The 21,179-nt window shown below is 32.6% G+C and overlaps 1 protein-coding gene across 6 annotated transcripts in view; it reads right to left on the bottom strand.

Moving 5' to 3' along the window:
• aralar1 (calcium-binding mitochondrial carrier protein aralar1) overlaps positions 1 to 21,179 on the bottom strand; it is a 510,884-nt gene that overhangs the window by 387,854 nt on the left and 101,851 nt on the right. For all 6 annotated transcript variants that reach the window (XR_012718325.1, XM_075292768.1, XM_075292770.1 and 3 more), the window contains 5 exons: positions 15,551 to 15,703; positions 6,246 to 6,408; positions 6,076 to 6,167; positions 3,094 to 3,288; positions 2,654 to 2,877 (listed from right to left, as the gene is read on the bottom strand). Coding sequence is in view for 5 of the 6 variants with exons in the window: in XM_075292768.1 (XP_075148883.1) it covers positions 2,654 to 2,877; positions 3,094 to 3,288; positions 6,076 to 6,167; positions 6,246 to 6,408; positions 15,551 to 15,703 (827 nt within the window). In the remaining variant the exon portion in view is untranslated. The remainder of the gene's footprint in view (positions 1 to 2,653; positions 2,878 to 3,093; positions 3,289 to 6,075; positions 6,168 to 6,245; positions 6,409 to 15,550; positions 15,704 to 21,179) is intronic.

Here is a 21,179-nt window from a genome sequence, read left to right as displayed (position 1 = left end):
CGTTCATTATGGGACTCGCAGACGAGCGTGATGAGCGCCGTCGTACTATACCTACAGCTCCTAGAAACTGGAAACTGAATCTAAGGATTAAGAAGATAGTCAACGAATACGATCAGACCACATCCCCATAAGTCTCACCATTGACCCTGCGATTTTATAATCTCTTTACGCCGGATGTTCATTAACCAAACGAAAGCCAGTTGAGACGGCTTCAGAGAATACAAAGATCGCCGCTTCAGTGAGTTCCCGTTACACTCCCATGTTCATGTTGCACAGAGGGTTCCGGGACATCAACAACGCAGCAGGCACTCGCATCACGTTGCTTGTCGAATTGCCTAGGTGAGAACCACCTTTCCAGAGGAAACGCTCATCGCGGGACTTGCAGTCGAGCGTGATGATCGTCGTCGTGCTAACCCTACTGATCGTAGAAACAGATAACTGAATCTAGAGAAGAGCACAAGAGGAACACATGGATAGATCACCTGAAGCAATGGAACGTTGGCACTGACACAGGTAAGTTGTGATGATGTGATCTCGGTCACCTTTGGCGATGTGACTGTCATCAACGGCACAAAACCATCCAAGACGTTGGGACCCGACGGAATTTTGTATACTAAGACTGACGCATCTGGGAATACTGGGAGTTTCTCAATTTGTCATTGGAATCACTCATTATACCCGATGCCTGGAGAATGGGCAAGGTGATTCCATTACTTCCACTAGGAGCAAGGGTGAATCGTATAGAACGATCTTCCTTCCTAAGCCTGTAGTCTTGATATTTGGGACACTAATCATACCCACCCTTGTCGAGTTGCGTAGCTGCCAACACTATCAATCGAAGGCGATACGGTCAGACTGATGAATTCCTCAACCACTTTATACACTACATGGACAGCAACTTGGACGCAAGAAGAGAGAAGGAGAGCCTATACACCAGTATAGTACCATACCAGGCAGGTCTGACAGTCTTCGTGAGGATACTGTAGCTGAAGCGGTGCGAAGGTCTTCGTGAGGAGACTGTAGCTGATGCGGTGCGAAGGTTAATCCTGTTCTCGAAGTTCTGCCACCGCCCAGAGTACAGGAGGGAGAAGATCTCCCACGCCAACTATAATCAGGCAAGACCATTGCTTCAATTCCTACCTATCAGTGATTGATAGCAGCGTAGCTGACATGTGTCCCATCTGCAACCAAAGGCCACATGACAGGGCATCGCCTTTTTGCTTGCGCACCCAAACCTACCCGACTCACTATAAGATAAAGTGTGTACCAAAGCGCAACATTAAAATGTAGGATAAGACGATACACACAAAATTAAGTGATGTAAGACGAAGAAGGCAAATATGTGTTTCTTGAAATACATTATTCAGACATGTCTAAGTCTTGTTTTTATCAGGCCTACTTTAGGTACGACATTAATCAGGACGAACAGGCCCCACGACTGCATGATCAGTCCGACCACAAATTACCCCTAGATTCTTGGGGTCACATTCGACAGCCGTTTCAGGTCGTCTGCCCATGCCACTGCAATTTGTAATAAGCTCCGTGGTAGAAACAAGGTCCTCAAGTCACTTGTCGGCAGTACTTGGGGTGGGGACAAAAAAACCTTATTAACTACCTATAAGGCAATTGGCCGGTCAGTGGTAAACTATTCAGCGCCAGTGTGGACACCGCAGACTAGTGATACGCAGTGGAATAACATTCAAACCCGTCAGAACGCTGCCCTTAGAACTGCGACGGGGTGTCTCCGCAGCACACCCCTGGATCACCTTTATGTGGAGACAAAGATCATCCCTGTGCGAAGACACAACTACATGTTGTCAAAGCAGTATCTCCTGGGTTGTTATCGCAGTAGTCATCCAAACCACCATCTCATGGATGCACAACCAACACCCAAGAACGTAAGGGTTGATATACATAATCTAGAGCGCGAGATCCAGCGCTTCAAAAGAGAACCTCTAGATCAAGCAGCGTACCAGGCAGGTTTGAACGGGATTCATGAGGATACTGTAGCTGAAGCGGTGAGAAGCTACAAGGTTAATCCTGTTCTCGGAGTCCGTCCACCGCCCATAGCACCGGAGGAAAGAGACCTCCCACGACAGACTAGGGTAGTTTTAGCCCAGTTAAGATCAGGCAAGTGCAGCCGCCTCAATTCCTATTTATCAGTTATTGATAGCAGCGTAGCTGACGTATGTCCAATTTGCAACCAAGGGCCACACGACACGCGTCATCTTTTCTCTTGCCCAGCTAAACCAACCCGACTGACAGCCAGGTCACTCTGGACGCACCCCACCTTAGTCGCAGAGTTCCTCGATATGGCCACAAGCTGAAGTACCAAAGCGTATAACATAAAAATGGATGAAATCACAATAAACTGTTACAACAACAACTGCATGATCAGGCCTCAAAAAACCATTTTCCGCGCTTGGTAATCATTCAACAATCATAGATCTGATTTTACTTTTAAACCGTTGTACGGTTAAAAAGTTAATTTGCTAACTTTTTCCTAACAGAGCTTTCTGAAAATGGGCGTATAAGCTATAATAATCTTGCTAAATTTCTTCCTCATTTCCTAACTAAATGTTCTAATCAAGTATCTTTTGTGAGTTAAACATGTATTTTAAGGAAATTGCTTCCCCTACACACAAATACTTACCCTGACTGTTGCAATACCCCCGTCAATTGGAAGAGTATATCAATTTCCAATGGGGTTATTTGACTCATAGTCTGAGCAGCAAACAGTAGCTCATCTTTGGTAACAGGCTCTGTGCGACTACCTTGTGTAGAATGTAAATAGATGCGTTTTATCAATTCCATATTATTTAGTAACGACGTGAAAGCCATAAAATATGGAAAGCTTACCTTATGGCCTTCGGTGACCTGGAAGACAAGAAGCGATCATTTGCAATGGAGCATGATTATATGGACATGAGATAGATAGAACACGAGACGAATATGCATCGGAAAATATCCCGCCGCAGAATGTAAACAAATGTTGAAATGTTGGTCGAATGAAAACGAACCGAATCGCACAATAGAACCACAAATCAAGAGGAAATCGTTCCACATAGAAAAGAATGGACACACATAACTTACCGCTACCAAATTATCTTTAACATCGGCGGTGAGTAAATGCCTTTTAACTTTAACCATAATATCTTGAAAATCTAAGGGGGAAATGTATCCAGAACCAGCTGGATCTTTGCTACGGAATGCTTCCATCGCATATTCTTCATGGAAATCATGAAGTAATTGAGTAAATTCAGCGTAGTTAATTAAACGTTGCTTTTTCTGAAATGAAGAATGGGTATAGAAGTTAATTTTTATTGGATTGTAGTAGAATAAATGTTGGAAAGTTGTAAAGTTATTTCGTCAAAGAGAAATTCGCTTGTAGATTTGTTGATCGATATATCCAGAGAGGAAGAATAGTAACATATGTTCTCAATTTAATACAATTCGGTATCGATAATGGCCAGCACCAAAGGCATTGTTATCAGAATCAAAAAGTCGACTTTTTCACACTTTTTTGGGTTTATTTTCATAATTCAAATGAGTCCCAAATTAAAATGAAGTTACTCCCCAAAAAATATAAAAATTTGGTGTTGTTGCTTTCAAAATAATTTTTTGGTGTCCTTTTTCGGTGCTATGTAGAAGGGCCCCATGAAAATTTGCCCCAAAACCCTAAATGAAATAAAACCCAAAAATTATATGGAAACCACATGTTTATGTTTTTTGGGAGTTATTTCATTTTATTTTTGCGGTCCGTTTGCATTAGATTTTAAATGAAAATAAACCCCTAATCCTTTCTGTGATTATTTTTGTTTCGAAGTGGGCCCTGAATAGCATTGTATCGCACCAGACCATCAGTTAACCGGGGTTTCAATTCACAAAGAATCCGAATTTCAATGAAACGGCTTGCGTACTTCTGCCGTCCATGTAGTGAAGAGTGTGGCTAAGGATTTGGTGGCAGATATCCTTAAATTTCTAGCAGTGAAATAACTGGTAAGATCCGCAAGGAAGACGTGTATTCAAGAGCAAGCCCTGATTCCAAGATTGTACAGTTGTCCGCATATGATAAAATCTCAATGCCATCAGTAGGGACTAGAATGGAAGATAAGTAGAGATCAAAAAGTGCCAGAGGTATCACCCCACCATGGCGAACTCTCTGTTTCATTCTATGGGGTCTGGAATTCGACTGGCGCCCGCACAGATAATTTAGAGACCAACGATTGGGAGCCACCGTGGTGCAATGGTTAACATACCCGCCTTGCATACACAAGGTCGTAGGTTCGATTCCTGCTTCGACCGAACATCAAAAAGTTTTTCAGTTTTCCACCTCAGTAATGCTGGTGACATTTCTGTGTGTTTCAAAGCTTCTCTAAGTGGTTTCACTGCAATTTGGAACGCCGTTCGGACTCGGCTATAAAAAGGAGGTCCCTTGTCATTGAGCTTAACATAGAATTGGGCAGCACTCAGTGATAAGAGTGAAGTTCACCACTGTGGTATCACAGAATAGTCCAAGTGAGCCTGGTACATCGGGCTGCCACCTAACCTAACCTAACGTTTGGTTTCCGCCGGTAGGAACGTGTTTTCGTCCTCGAATAGGTTGGAATGGTTTACCGTATTAAATGCCTTCGATAGGCCAAGCGCCACGAGGACCATCTTGTGCCACAGCTTTGGCTAATTGAGTCCTCTATTTATATATGCTGGAATGGCATGCAAAATATCGTGGTGCTATGTACTTTTGCGAAATCCGTGTTGATGGTCTAGAATTCTGGAAAATTCTACACTAGGCTGGGGAAGAGTAATGCCTCAAGTGTCTTGGCTACTGTATGATTCACACAAAGATCGCCGCTTCAGTGAATTCCCGTTACACTCGTATGTTCATTTTGCACAGAGGGTTCCGGGACATCGTCAACGCAGCAGGCGATCGCTTCATGTTGCTTGTCGAATTGCCCAGGTGAGAATCACCTTTCCAGAGGAAACGCTCATCACGGGACTTGCAGTCGAGCGTGATGATCGTCGTCGTGCTAACCCTACAGATCCTAGAAACAGATTACTGAATCTAGAGAAGAGCACAAGAGGAAGACATGGTTAGATCACCTCAAGCAATGGATCCTTGGCACAGGCACAGGAAAGTTGTGATCAACAGTAAGAGCCCTCTCAAACCCCCTACAAGGGATGAGGGGATCTCGGTCACCTTTGGTGATGTGACTGTCATCAACGGCGCAAAACCATCCAAGACGTTGGGACCCGACGGAATTTCTATACAAAGGCTGAAGCATCTGGGAATACTGGGAGTTGTGTTCTTGACCAGATTTCTCAATTTGTCATTGGAATCACTCATTATACCCGATGCCTGGAGAATGGGCAAGATGATTCCACTACTTCCACCAGGTGCAAGGGTGAATCGTATAGAACGATCTCCCTTCCTAAGCCTGTAGTCTTGATATTTGGGACACTAATCATACCCACCCTTGTGGAGTTGCGTAGCTGCCAACTGCCAAAAATAGGGTCGATTCGCGGATTGATTCGTTTTTTCGTCACAATATCCGAATGCAACCAGAAAGATCTGATTAAACGAAACCCCCTTTTTGCGGGTATTTTAAAACCCTAGTTCAAGATGTTTTCTTATATATGGAGTATTTAATAGCTATTGCAAGCAACTACATTTAATATATGTATGTAATACATTTTCTGTATAAATGGGCTTGGAATTTTCTTTTATTTCAGCACAACTTGCCTATGACTTATTTGATATAAAACAGGTCTATTATAGAAAACCGCAAGATAATTCAATTTGAACAATTTCTTTGATAGTGTAATTTTTCACACACAAAACAAAAAGTTCAAAGTTCATTTCACATTCACACACACACAAGCAGAGTTCGAAGGACTTATATTGTGATTAATTAATTAGCTCTAATTTATCAATTACCTAAAGTGATATAGCTCATTTGAAATAATGGATTAAAACAAAAAGACACTAAAATTAAAGGACAGAATTTTTAAATGACCTTTTTGACGAAATAACTTTACAACATACAAATACGTGTAGAATTTTATATAAAGACATACTTCACCAAAATATCTTTTAATAAAAGGACTGTCTAAACTGAAGGGTATCTTTGAATGCAGTTCAGTTTTTTGTACGACTTCAGCAAAATCAGCTAAAATGGGCAATCGTATATAGAAAAGGATTTATTTTTTTATTATTTAAATTAATTTATTATTAATTTTTCGCTTACCATAAGACACTGTGCCATTGCCTTGACGATCAAATAATTGAAAAGCTGTTTTATATAAAGCGTCTGGTGTGCACAATAGACCCTCGAAAGCTTGAAACTCTGAGAATGATATAAGACCATCTTTACTGGTATCAGCAATACCGGCTAATAAACGCACTGATTCCTGCAAGTAAAATAAAATGAATTAGTCTAAATATAGTATAATGTTGAAGCAAAATAATAATACAAATTAAATCACGTAGACATACAAAAATGTATTAATTTATGCCGCAAATTTAAATTAAGTTTTTAAGCCTGTAGGCGAAATAATTTTCTTATAATTTATACGGGTTTATACTTTCTTACGAAAAACTGTATTCAGGTCACTGCATTGCTTCTATTTGCAGTATGTGAAATTTACCCGTAGAATTAACAACATACCGCTTTCTTTTTAATCTTAACCAAGTTTGCCACTCGAGCCAAACCTAATCTACAAAAATTAGTAAAAAATTTTACCAAAAAATCTTTTATCAAAATTTTATTTCTATAAAAAATTCTGTCAAAATTTTATTTCTTTGAAAATGTTGTCAAAATTTTATTTTTATACAAATTTTTCTCAAAATTTTATATTTATAGAAAATTTTGTCAAAAATGTATTTCTATAGAATATTTTGTCAACACTTTATTTCTATAGAAACTGTTGTCAAAATTTTATTTCTACAGAAAATGTTATCAAAATTTTATTTCTAGCAAAATTTGGCAACATTTTATTTCTATAGAATATTTTGTCAACACTTTATTTCTATAGTAACTGTTGTCAAAATTTTATTTCTATAGAAATTTTTCTCAAAATTTTATATTAATAGAAAATTTTATCAAAAATTTATTTCTGTACAAAATTTTGTCAAAATTTTATTTCTATAGAATGTTTTGTCAAAATTTATTTCTATAGAATATTTTGTCATAATTTATTTCTATAGAATATTTTGTCAAAATTTATTTCTATAAAAAATTTTGTCAACATTTTATTTCTATAGAAATTTTTCTCAAAATTTTATATTAATAGAAAATTTTCTCAAAAATTTATTTCTGTAGAAAAATTTTTTAAAAATTTTATTTCTATAAAAAATTTTATCAAAATTGTATTTATAGCAAATTTTGTCAAAATTTTATTTCTATAGAATATTTTGTCAAAACTTTATTTCTATAGAAAATGTTGTCAAAATTTATTTCTATAGAAAATTTTTTCAAAACTTTATTTCTATAGAACATTTTCTCACATTTTTATTTCTATAGAAATTTTTCTCAAAACTTTATTTCTATAGAAAGTTTTCTCAAAATTTTTATTTCTATAGAAAATTTTGTCCAAATTTTTTTTTCCTGTAGAAAATTTTGTCCAAATTTTTTTTCCTGTAGAAAATTTTGTCCAGATTTGAATTCTATAGAAAATTTTGTCAAAATTTGAATTCTATAGAAAATTTTGTCAAAATTTTATTTCTATAGAAAATTTTGTCAAAATTTTATTTCTATAGAAAATTTTGTCAAAATTTTATTTCTATAGAAAATTTTCTCAAAATTTTATTTCTATAGAAAATGTTGCCAAAATTTTATTTCTATAGAAAAATTTGGCTAAATTTTATTTCTATTGAAAATTTTGTCCAATTTTTTTCTGTAGAAATTTTTGTCAAAATTTTATTTCTATAGAAAATTTTATCAAAATTTTTGTTCTATAGAAAATTTTGTCAAAATTGTATTTCTATCGAAAAATTTTTTAGCAAATAATTTGACATTTTTCTAGAAAAAGTTGTCAACATTTTATTTCTATAGAAAATGTTCTTAAAATTTTATTTCTAAAATTTCGTCAAAATTTTATTTCTAGCATATATTGTCAAAATTTTATTTCTTAGAAAATTTCGTACAAATTTTATTTCTAGCATATATTGTCAAAATTTTATTTCGTAGAAAATGTTGTCAAAATTTTATTTCTATAGAATTTTTTGTCAATCTTTTATTTCTATAGAAAATTTTGTCAAAATTTTATTCCTATAGAAATTTTTTTCAAAATTTTATTTTTTTATATTTCTATAGAAAATTTTTTCAAAATTATATTTCTATCGAAAATTTTGTCTGAATTTTACTTCTAAGGTTGCCACTCGAGCCAAACCTAATCTACAAAAATTAGAAGCAAATTTTACCAAAAAAATTAGCAAACAATAATCTTATTTTGTCAAAATTTTATTTCTATAGAAAAGGTTGTCAAAATTTTTTTCTATAGAAAATTTTGTCAAAACTTTTTTTCTATAGAAAATTTTGTCAAAAATGTATTTCTAAGAAAAATTTCTCAAATTTTTATTTCTACTGAAAATTTTCCCAAAATTTTATTTCTATAGAAAATTTTGTGAAGATTTTATTTCTATAGAAAGTTTTGTCAAAATTTTATTTCTATAGAACATTTTGCCAAAATTTTATTTCTATAGAAAATTTTGTGAAGATTTTTTTTCTATAGAAAGTTTTGTCAAAATTTTATTTCTATAGAAAATTTTGCCAAAATTTTATTTCTACAAAAAATTGTGCCAAAATTTTATTTCTATAGAAAATTTTGTCAAAATTTTTTTGCTATAGAAAATTTTGTCCAAATTTTTTTTTCCTGTAGAAAATTTTGCCAAAATTTTATTTCTATAGAAAATTTTGCGACAATTTTATTTCTATAGAAAATTTTCTCAAAATGTTGTTTCTATAGAAAATTTTGTCAACATTTTATTTCTACAGAAAATTTTCTCAAAATTTTATTTCTACAGAAATTTTTGTCAAAATTTTATTTATATAGAAAATTTTGTCAACATTTTATTTCCACAGAAAATTTTGCCAAAATTTTATTTCTATAGAAAATTTTGTCAAAATTTTATTTCTATAGAAAATTTTGCAGAAATAAAATTTTGCCAAAATTTTATTTCTGCAGAAAATTTTGCAAAATTTTATTTCTATAGAAAATTTTGCCAAAATTTTATTTCTATAGAAAATTTTGCCAAAATTTTATTTCTATAGAAAATATTATCCAAATTTTAATTCTATGGCAAATTTTGACCAAGCTATTATAGCAAATTTTGATTAAATTTTATTTCTATAGAAAATTTTCATAGAATTTTGCAAAATTTTATTTCTATAGAAAATTTTGTCAAAATTTTATTTCTATAGAAAATTTTATCAAAATTTTTATTTCTATAGAAAATTTTGTCAAAATTTTATTTCTATAGAAAATTTTGTCAAGGTTTTATTTCTATAGAAAATTTTGTCAAAATTTTATTTCTATAGAAAATTTTGGCAAAATTTTATTTCTACAGAAAATTTTGCCTAAATTTTATTTCTATAGAAAATTTGGTCAAAATTTTATTGCTATAGAAAATTTTGTCCAAATTTTTTTTTCCTGTATTTTCTCAAATGATTTCTAGAACCAGTTTTGTCAAAATTTTATTTCTATAAAAAATTTTGTCAACATTTTATATTTATAAAAAAAATTGTAAAAATTTTAAATAACACTTATTTGGAAACACTCAAATGGGAAATCCTATCCCACCCGCTGTATAGCCCAGACATTGCTTCTCCTGATTACTACTTGTTCCGATCGATGGCATAAGAACATTAGCCGATTTAATTATACAATAAATTATATTCAATACCAATTTCGTGGTAATTACATGATTATTACGAGTAACCTTTAATCTCACCACTTTATATTCAGAAGGATGAGATTTGATTTTATAGGAAAATTGCTATTACATAGAAATTATATATAGAATTATTAAAGCCCTCTGCATGATTGACCATTATATGTATATAAACCATAAGGTAATAAAAATTGATTTTTTTTATGATTGCTAATCAGGATTAAAGGTCACTACGAGTATTTATAAAACGCATTTAGAATTGAACAATTCAGTGTTCAATGGACGCACGAAAAATGGTTTTCGTTAATACTTTAAACCACCAATTGATAGCGTTATCAATGAGTGAACAATGTTCCGGTAGGTGGTCTAGCCATATTTATAGATAAAACCACACAAAAACGTGGTCGTAAATAAATTCTGTATAGTAATTATGAGACAAATTATATCAAAATGCACTAACTACCTAGATTTTCAGTTTTTGATAAATTCCCTAGTATTTTGTATACAATTTAACCATTACTACTCATTTATGGAGGTAATTGTGGGAATTTTTTGTTTGATACATCGATTTCTTTGGAAATCTTTTTCAGTAGCCGCCTCATTTAGGGTATCATAATAAGACATTAAAGTAAACTGACCGGCTGAAATAAACGACAGACGAATTTTAATATTTTAGTTATGGTATTTTTATTATAATGAAGTTATTGAAGGATATAAAAATCCATAATGAATATTGACACTCTGAGAGGACTTTTTCTATAGCAATACAAGTTTGACAAAATTTTCTATAGAAATAAAAATTTGACTAAATTTTCTATAGAAATAAAATCTTGACAAAATTTTGTATAGTAATAAAATCTTGACAAAATTTTCTATAGAAATAAAATTTTGACAAAATTTTCTATAGCAATAAAATTTTGACAAAATTTTTTATAGAAATAAAATTTTGACAAAATTTTCTACAGAAATTCTATAGCAATAAAATTTTGACAAAATTTGCTATAGAAATAAAATCTTGACAAAATTTTCTATAGAAATAAAATGTTGACAAAATTTTCTATAGAAATAAAATCTTGACAAAATTTTGTATAGTAATAAAATTTTGACAAAATTTTCTATAGAAATAAAATTTTGACAAAATTTTCTATAGAAATAAAATTTTGACAAAATTTTCTACAGAAATAAAATTTTAACAAAATTTTCTACAGAAATAAAATTTTGACAACATTTTCTATAGAAATAAAATTTCGACAACATTTTCTATAGAAATAAAATTTTGACAAAATTTTCTATAGAAATAAAATCTTGACAAAATCTTGTATAGTAATAAAATCTTGACAAAATATTCTATAGAAATAAAATGTTGACAAAATTTTCTGTAGAAATAAAATCTTGACAACATTTTCTATAGAAATAAAATTTTGACAACATTTTCTATAGAAATAAAATTTTGACAAAATTTTCTATAGAAATAAAATTTTGACAAAATTTTCTATAGTAATAAAATTTTGACAAAATTTTCTATAGTAATAAAATTTTAAAAAAAATTTCTATAGAAATAAAATGTTGACAAAATTTTTTATAGAAATAAAATTTTGACAAAACTTGCTATAGAAATAAAATTTTGACAAAATTTTCTATAGAAATAAAATCTTGACAAAATCTTGTATAGTAATAAAATCTTGACAAAATTTTCTATAGAAATAAAATGTTGACAAAATTTTCTGTAGAAATAAAATCTTGACAAAATTTTCTGTAGAAATAAAATCTTGACAAAATTTTCTATAGAAATAAAATTTTGACAGAATTTTCTATAGAAATAAAATCTTGACAAAATTTACTATAGAAATAAAATTTTGACAAAATTTTCTTAGAAATAAAATTTTGACAAAATTTTCTATAGAAATAAAATTTTCTATAGAAAAAAAAATTTGACAAAATTTTCTATAGAAATAAAATTTTGACAAAATTTTCTATAGCAATAAAATTTTGACAAAATTTTCTATAGAAATAACATTTTGTCAAAATTTTGTATAGTAGTAAAATGTTGACAACATTTTCTATAGAAATAAAATTTTGACAACATATTCTATAGAAATAAAATTTTGACAACATATTCTATAGAAATAAAGTTTTGAAAAAATTTTCTATAGAAATAAAATTTTGACAAAATTTTCTATAGAAATAAAATTTTGACAAAATTTTGTATAGTAATAAAATTTTGGTAGATTGTTTTTGGGGATCGGCTATATATAACTATAGACCGATATGGACCAATTTTGGCATGGTTTTTAGCGGCCATATATTAGCGCAAAGTACCAAATTTCACCACATATCAAATTTCAACCGGATCGGATGAATTTTGCTCCTCCAATAGCTCCGGAGGTTAAATCTGGGGATCGGTTTAAATGGCGGTTATATATAATTAAGACCAGTATGGACCAATTTTTGCATGGTTGTTAGAGACCATATACTAACACCACTTACCAAATTTCAACCGGATCGGGTAAATTTTGATCTTCCATGAGGCTCCGGAGGTCAAATCTGGGGATCGGCTTATATGGGAGCTACATATAATTATGGACCGATGTGGACCAATTCCTGCATGGTTGTTAGAGACCATATACTAACACCACGTACCAAATTTCAACCGAATTGGATGAATTTTGCTCTTCTAAGGGGCTCCGGAGGTTAAATCTGGGGATCGGTTTATATAGGGGCTACATATAATTATGAATCGATATGGACCAATTTTTGCATGGTTGTTTGAGACCATATACTAACACCATGTACCAAATTTCAACCGGATCGGATGAATTTTGCACCTCCAAGAGGCTCCGCAAGCCAAATCTGAGCGTCGGGTTTTATGCAGGCTATTCGTAAAAGTGGTCCGATATGGCCCATTTGCAATACCATCCGACCTACATCAATAACAACTATTTGTGCCAAGTTTCAAGTCGATAGCTTGTATCGTTCGGATGTTAGCGTGAGTTCAACAGACGGACGGACGGACGGACTGACGGACACGCTTAGATCGACTCAGAATTTCAACACGACCCAGAATGGTAAAAACATCCTATGGTGGAGGGTATAAAAAACACATGTCCAAAGTTCGACCAGGGCGGAATCTTATGTACCCTCCACCATGGATTTCGTAAAAAGTTTTACTATAGACTGTCATCCATTATACTCTAAATCGTAGGTAAATGCCGCAACAATTATACATTTCGCTCACATAATCTATTTTGGATCTCATTTTTATCCGTTATTTATTTTCTACTTTTTGCCTAATGGTAAAATTTAATTAATTAGTTCTTATATTAATAAGCAATTTATTGTCAAGAAAACATATTCAGGGTTGGCACAATCCGCATAATCTCTTATGCATTTGAAGAGCTTTTAAAATACATGCCAATAAAGGTAAGTGACATTTTAAATATAAAAGTCACGTTCTTATCAAATTTTATTAAAAAAAAAAACAAATTGTCTTATTCTGCACGAAGCACATCTATCAATATGGGAAAATGGTCTATTAACGACTAGACAGACGGATCTTCATAAATAGTCTAAAAATATATTTTTTATAAATTAATAATAAGCAGTCATTGTTTCACCTCTTTGAGGTAATTAAGCATCTCTAATAATCAGATAATTACCCAAAAGTTTCCATCTCTGAGACCTTCGGGCATACAGATTAGAGGTGTGCACATGAGTAATAGTTTACTCACGCTCACGCACACTCACGTAGGAAAAATCTTACTCACGCACACTCACGCACGATATTGTTTGGTAGGACTCACGCTCACGCACACTCACGAAAAAAATTTTATTTCTTTAAAAATGAGGAAGGACGACGCGCTACCTTGAATTGAAATCGATACAGAATCATGATCGATGTATTTTTGTTCCCAAAACTTTAAATTATATAGATGTAAAAAAGTGGTTTCAACAGGATGCGGGCGAAACAATTGACTTATTAAAAGAACATTTCAACGACAACATTATGTCGAGAAATGGACTGGTGAATTGTCCTCCGTTTTGTGGGGATACCTGAAGTCTTTGGTATTCTGGATAAAACAGCAACGATAGAATCTTTCGAAACCAATATTCAACGTCCCAGCGTCGCTAAAAAAGTAGTGAAACTGTTCTTTTTGGATCCGGAAGTGTTGCCAAATTAACGCAAAAGCGATGAATTTAACATGGGCTTGTCATAGAACGGATATCCACCATTTCAACAGCCGCTGCACTGAATTTGCATCACTTCCTAAGGTGTGAGGCGAATTCAGTGTTTTGGATGTGAATTAAGAAATTTTATGATATTTTGACAAATAAATTATTTTTAATTTTTTTTTTACGATTTTTAATGCATTATAACGCTTGTCTGAAACGTTTGTGATCAAATATTTTCAAAACTTCGAAATCTTTCTACAAAGGATTTACCATTTTTTTAAAAAATGTGTACCATTTTATTAATTCTTAATGCGTTTTTAACCGATTTGAAACTTATATTAATTTTATTAAGTTTTTAATTGAAATGTCTTCAATCTCAGAAATGATAGTATCAATTAAAAAATTGATCCTAATAATTGATCCAATTAAAAAATTAATTGATACTATTATTTTTTGTGATTGATTTTTGTTTCAATTAAAAAATTTGTTGAATCAATTAAATTATTAATGGAATATTTTTTAAAATTCAATTAAAATTTTAATTGGAAAAATTTTCGTGAATTTTTTTCTGTGTGTGCAGTTAAAATAAATAACATCTTTGGGAGAGCATTTTTGGAAGTTATTTTAAAGTTGTGCCTTGAGAAGAACTTCCAAATTATTTTGCTGGGGTGTCATTGCTGAAATACGCCCTCAAATGCTTGAAAAGGTAGTCGATAATTGGACCTACAGAATGACCTTTGTTCAAAATATTCGTAGTAGACATATGCGCGAATTTATATTAAAATGTTATATGACAAGAAATTATCTACCAAATAAAAAATTATGTTTGGCCATTTCGTAGTTTGCTGAGTAAATTTTAAATCAGTAAGCTCTTAGAAAAATACCCATAATGTCAGCCTGGAGATGAGCATTTCAGAAATCGATTACATCTAAAATTTTAGAGAAATGGCTCTTTGTTGTTTTGTGGCGCGATCCGATGATAAAATTTAAATGCGTAACTGTAGGCTATTGAACGATTTGGGCTACAATTTTATTTGTCCATACGTACTCGTACTCTTAACTTTAAAATTATTGAGTATAAACTAAATCATCAAATAAGAAAATATTCACAGACAATTCACCAAGTAAATTTTACACTATGAAATCTTTTTACGTGTCTAGGGTCGTGTAAAAACAATCATTACTTAGTAATTTGTAATCTTCTTTGAGAAAATCTTTCTGGCTTCCGAGACGATAAGTCTATTGACCACAAGGTTGCTTTGGTTTTGTAATTACCCAACACATGGTGGGTAGGTGGTAATGTAAACATGTTTTCATTTTTTATTGGAACATTGCCATTGGCGCGATTTTTTGCGTGCTTTTTATTCTTGAAAAGAAAATCGTCTTGTGATGTGAGTTATTGGTAGACCCACTTGTTTGCAAAGTAATTTTTTTTTTGTTCTTTCGTTTTATTTTTGTTTTGTTTATAGTGAAATATTGGCTAAAACTTACATCATTAAATGCAGCATCTGTGAATAATCCCAAAAATTTTCGCACAAAATCCTCACTGGTCATATAATATTCACCATCCTTGTGATGTGAGGCGTACTTCTGGAAGACTTCACGTAATTTTTCAGTGTTGGCACGTTTTAAAAACGAGGAACCCTAAGTAGAGAACAAAAAGAGTGAGAGAGGGAGAGAAAAATAATAATATTAAATATGATTTCAAGATAAATATTATAAAGTATATGTAAATAACAATAACAACAATAATAATGACAGTAAAGAGATCGATGTGAATAAGATTAGAAGTGAGAGCAAATATGGGAGTTGTTAAGTGAGGAAAGGTCATCCATCTAACTCATACATTGAAACAACGATAATATCATGTGTTGTCTCACTGTATGAGAGTGAGAGAGAATATTTTGGAACAATTACTGTTTACACTGAGATTAACTAAATTCTATACAATAAATTTCTAATCAATATTAACATAGGTTTTGTATTTATTAATATTAAATAAAAAAGAGTTGTTGGAAGTGGTATTCATCAAATGTTGCAAATTTTGAGAAAACAGATGTGTACAAATATTTACTGACAATGCCACAATTCCAAAGTGCACTAAGAGAAATGTTGGCTGAATTAAAGTTAAGAATAAACGAATATCGTTTTCATTTCAATCTCTCATGTACGGAAACGGAATCATTTGCATAAACAGCAAAAACTCCGCTGCACAAAGGAAACAGTTCCTATTTGAATAGCTAACATTATCAATATCATATATTAAACTAAAACATCCTTATGGGAAATTGGTGCAATTTGCCACTGGTGGACCTATCACAGGTCTGGTACTTGAGCTTGAGTTTTTAAATTTTATTAAAAAGTAAATAAAAGAAGGTTAGAGACAATTGTTGCAACGCTTGTTACAAATTCGAGCTTAGCTCTTAAAAAAATAAAACAGGGTTTGACAGAGGTTGACCGAGACTGGGAGACCTGACTAAGGGATTATCCTACTAAACTGTCTGAAATATTAGCAATAAAGGAAGTGGCATTAATATATACTCAGACAGTCAAACTACAACTCCGTGTACATTAATTCGTAAAACACCATAGACTGCCGTAACATATAACTCCCAACGAGATGGCTGAGCAGTGCAATATTCATCTAATATGGATGCCTGGTCGAATCGGATGAGTTAGAAGGGCTAGGAACTAGCAAGGCTAGGAACTAGCTTGCATATTTAAGGGAAATAGAACCTGTTTGTGTGCCTATGGTTACCTACTTATTCTACATGAGAAGGCTGTTATGATGGCGAATTTCCGAAGATAGAATTGCAAGGGTTGCAACGACTCCAAACAAACTTAAAACGCACATTAGATATGACGTCAGATATCACTCCTGACATCTCCTATAATGGGACGCTGCCTGATAGCCGTGATTGTAAAAACTATTAGCGTGAAGTATAATTTCTACTACATGAGCTGTCATGATTCAGAGGAAAAGGAATCAATTAAACACAGAAATAATATTACAGTACAACCTCCCTAGTATGGAGAGATAAAGTTTTAACCTTTGTCAAGACTACAGTATAATTTCATATTTAAAGTAGCTAGTTGGTTGGGAGTTTACACATATTTTGGGCATATATTTTAACATCGTCTTAAGAGCCCATTGGTCTGTAATAATTGTATCTTTATATAATTAAATATAATGATTTCAGGACGCTTCCAATGATGCATATTTTTTTTTTTTTTTTTGAGAATGCTTTCAATTCTCATTGAGTATTGCCGTGCAAAAATTAGGATTAGTATTAATTTCCTTTTCTTTAAGGTGTCATGATGACATCCAATTTTTTCGTTGCCCTATATGTTACAAGAAGTTGGATGATTGCTTATCATACACTCAAAAAAAAGTGAACTCTCTATTTCACTAAAGCCATATTAACTTTATATTAGTTCATAGAATCATTATGTTTGGAAAAAGTTTATTTTAGTCAAATAATTTTTTGTGTATGTTAGTTAAATGAACTAAAAACGGGAAAAAGTTATACACAAATAAAGCATAAAGATTTCCTAATTTCGTATTTCTTACAAAATAGTTCATTATTTCTTAAAATTTGTAAATTTTACCAAAATTGTGTCCATCATGAACTTCGTATGTCACTAAAGACATTCTTGCAATTTTGAACTCCAAGATTTCTCTTAAAACTACAAAATTTTCTTTAACTACTGAAAAAATTTAGTTATGTCTAATAAATTTTCTTGAATTTGTCGAAAAATATTTACTTATTTTTGCCATATCGGAGTGATGCCAGCGCTTAAAATACCGTTTAGTTAAAATTTTCTAAAAAAGTTCCAAATTTTCTAAAATTAATCGAAAGTTATCTTTCCTGGTGGGTTCACTGTTTTTTCAGTGTAGCAACCGCCAAAATAGAGCATATATATTTGATCTCCACTAATATCCACTTCCTTGACTTCAATGTTTTCGAAGGTTTTGCTTAAAATTCTCGACAGTTGAAAGGTAACTTCATAATATCTCACTGCTTATATTTAAGGGTACATTCCTCCTCCGAAAACTTTGAGCTGTCCGGACTATCGAGTACCCGGATTGGAGAAGTCAAAAAAATATGAAGATCAAAATGTTTATAAATTTTCTTGTGATAAACGTTTTTAAAGATTCAACGTCCTGAGTTGAAGGGGATTTGTCGAATCTCATTTTGATTGATAAAAATCCAGTGGATCTATTGGAGAACTTAACGGTAAAACTAGAAAAAAAAAACAAAAAAGCGGGCTGCCACTTGAAACTAACCTCACTTATCCTACTAAACTTTCCGAGGACGTCTTCTTTGGTATGAGTCAAAGTGATTGGTATGTGAGGCTAGGTATTTTGACAGCTCGATATTTCAGCCTCATTTATACAATTTAGTACATTGTGATAACACACGTGGTGAACTTGACACTGAAAGCTGCCCGATTCCATGTATAGCTCAGTAACAAAGCACCTTTTTTATAGCCCTACGGTGAATCCGCTTAGATAAGTTTTGAGCTGTCAGATATATTACCGGCATTAGGTTAGGTTAGGTTAGGTGGCAGCCCGATGTATCAGGCTCACTTAGACTATTCAGTCCATTGTAATACCACATTGGTGAACTTCTCTCTTATCACTGAGTGCTGCCCGATTCCATGTTAAGCTCAATGACAAGGGACCTCCTTTTTATAGCCGAGTCCGAAAGGCGTTCCACATTGCAGTGAAACCACTTAGAGAAGCTTTGAAACCCTCAGAAATGTCACCAGCATTACTGAGGTGGGATAATCCACCGCTGAAAAACTTTTTGGTGTTCGGTCGAAGCAGGAATCGAACCCACGACCTTGTGTATGCAAGGCGGGCATGCTAACCATTGCACCACGGTGGCTCCCATTACCGGCATTACTCAGAGGGATAATCCATTGCTGAAAAATTGTTTTGTGTTTGCCCGAAACTGAGATTGAACACATGACCCTTTGTATACAAGACAGTCAAGCTAACTACGGTGGCTCTCTTTTTTATTGATGCTGTAATTAATTAATTAAAATTGGATGAAATCGACATATGATTCCGTCCAATCGTCCATCCATTTATTGGGAGTTTTGCTTCATACCAATTTATCATAAAAACAAGTATATGCGGCCGTAAGTTCGGCCAGGCCGAAGCTTATGTACCCTCCACCCTGGATTGCATAGAAAATTCTACTGAAGACTGTCATCCACAATCGAATTACAAGGTATCTTAAAACTTCCTAACACCGTAATATATACCACATAGTCCATACGTGGTATATATTAAACTAAAAAAGGGCGATTAAATACGTATATAATTAAGTTTAAAGTTTCTGTAGAAATAAAATTTTGACAAAATAAAATTTGGAAAAAAATTTCTATAGAAATAAAATTTGGAAAAAAATTTCTATAGAAATAAAATTTGGAAAAAATTTCTATAGAAATAAAATTTTGACAAAATTTTCTATAGAAATAAAATTTTGACAAAATTTTCTTTAGAAATAAAATTTTGACAAAATTTTCTATAGAAATAACATTTTGACAATGTTTTCTATAAAAATAAAATGTTGGTACATTATTTTTGGCTCGAGTGGCAACCATGAATATGAACCGATATGGACCAATTTTTGTGTGATTGGGGATCGGCTATATATAACTATAGATCGATATGGACCAATTTTGGCATGGATATTAGCGTCCTTATACTAACACCACGTTGCAAATTTCAACCGGATGGGATGAATTTTGCTCCTCCAAGAGGCTCCGGAGATCAAATCTGGGGAACGTTTTATATGGGGGCTATATATAATTATGGACCGATATGGACCAATTCTTGCGTGTTTGTTAGAGACCACATTCTAACACCATGTTCCAAATTTCAACCGGATCGGATGAATTTTGCTCCTCCAAGAGGCTCCGGAGGACAAATCTGGGAATCGATTTATATGGGGGCTATATATAATTATGGACCGATGTGGACCAATTTTTGCATGGTTGTTAGAGATCATATACTAACACCATGTACCAAATTTCAGCCGGATCGGATGAAATTTGGTTCTCTTAGAAGCTCCGCAAGCCAAATCGGGAGATCGGTTTATATGGAGGCTATATGTAATTATGGACCGATATAGACCAATTTTTGCGTGGTTGTTAGAGACCATATACTAACACCATATACCAAATTTCAGCCGGATCGGATGACATTTGCTTATCTTAGAGCAATCGCAAGCCAAATTTGGGGGGTCCGTTTATATGGGGGCTATACGTAAAAGTGGACCGATATGGACCAATTTTTGCATGGTTGTTAGAGACCATATACTAACACCATGTAACAAAATTCAGCCGGATCGGATGAAATTTGTTACATGAAATTTATGGCCCATTTGCAATACCATCCGACCTACATCAATAACAACTACTTGTGCCAAGTTTCAAGTCGATAGCTTGTTTCGTTCGGAAGTTAGCGTGATTTCAACAGACGGACGGACGGACGGACGGACGGACATGCTCAGATCGACTCAGAATTTCACGACGACCCAGAATATATATACTTTATGGGGTCTTAGAGCAATATTTCGATGTGTTACAAACGGAATGACAAAGTTAATATACCCCCATCCTATGGTGGAGGGTATAACAAACAGCGTTATTTTTTTTTAAATAAATTTGAGTTTAATTCTGATTCGGCCCTTAAAATTTTACCACTCACAATAAAAAAAAAAATAAGATCTAGAATTCTAGGGGAATTACGGTTCCTTTAAGTGATCGCTCGTTTTAGTTCCGTTCCACAATAGGAACCAGGGATGGTAAATGATGTTGACGAAAAAGTACTAATAATGTATTAAAAATGTACTTTTCGAACTCAAAAGGTGCTAAAATTACGTAATATCAAATTTACAGACTATTGTAAAAGTATACGATTTGGACAAATTTTAAGATTTCCTGAAAATAATCTTATTTTGCAAAACTTTTTTTCTATAGAAAACTTTGTCAAAATTTTATTTCTAAACGAAATTTTGTCAACATTTTATTTCTAAAGGAAATTTTGTCAAAATTTTATTTTCATAGAAGATTTTGTCAAAATTTTATTTCTATAGAAAATTTG

Source organism: Haematobia irritans, chromosome 1 (assembly GCF_050003625.1).
Source record: "Haematobia irritans isolate KBUSLIRL chromosome 1, ASM5000362v1, whole genome shotgun sequence".
Lineage (NCBI taxonomy): Eukaryota > Metazoa > Arthropoda > Insecta > Diptera > Muscidae > Haematobia > Haematobia irritans.
This window is presented reverse-complemented; position numbering and strand designations above follow the sequence as displayed.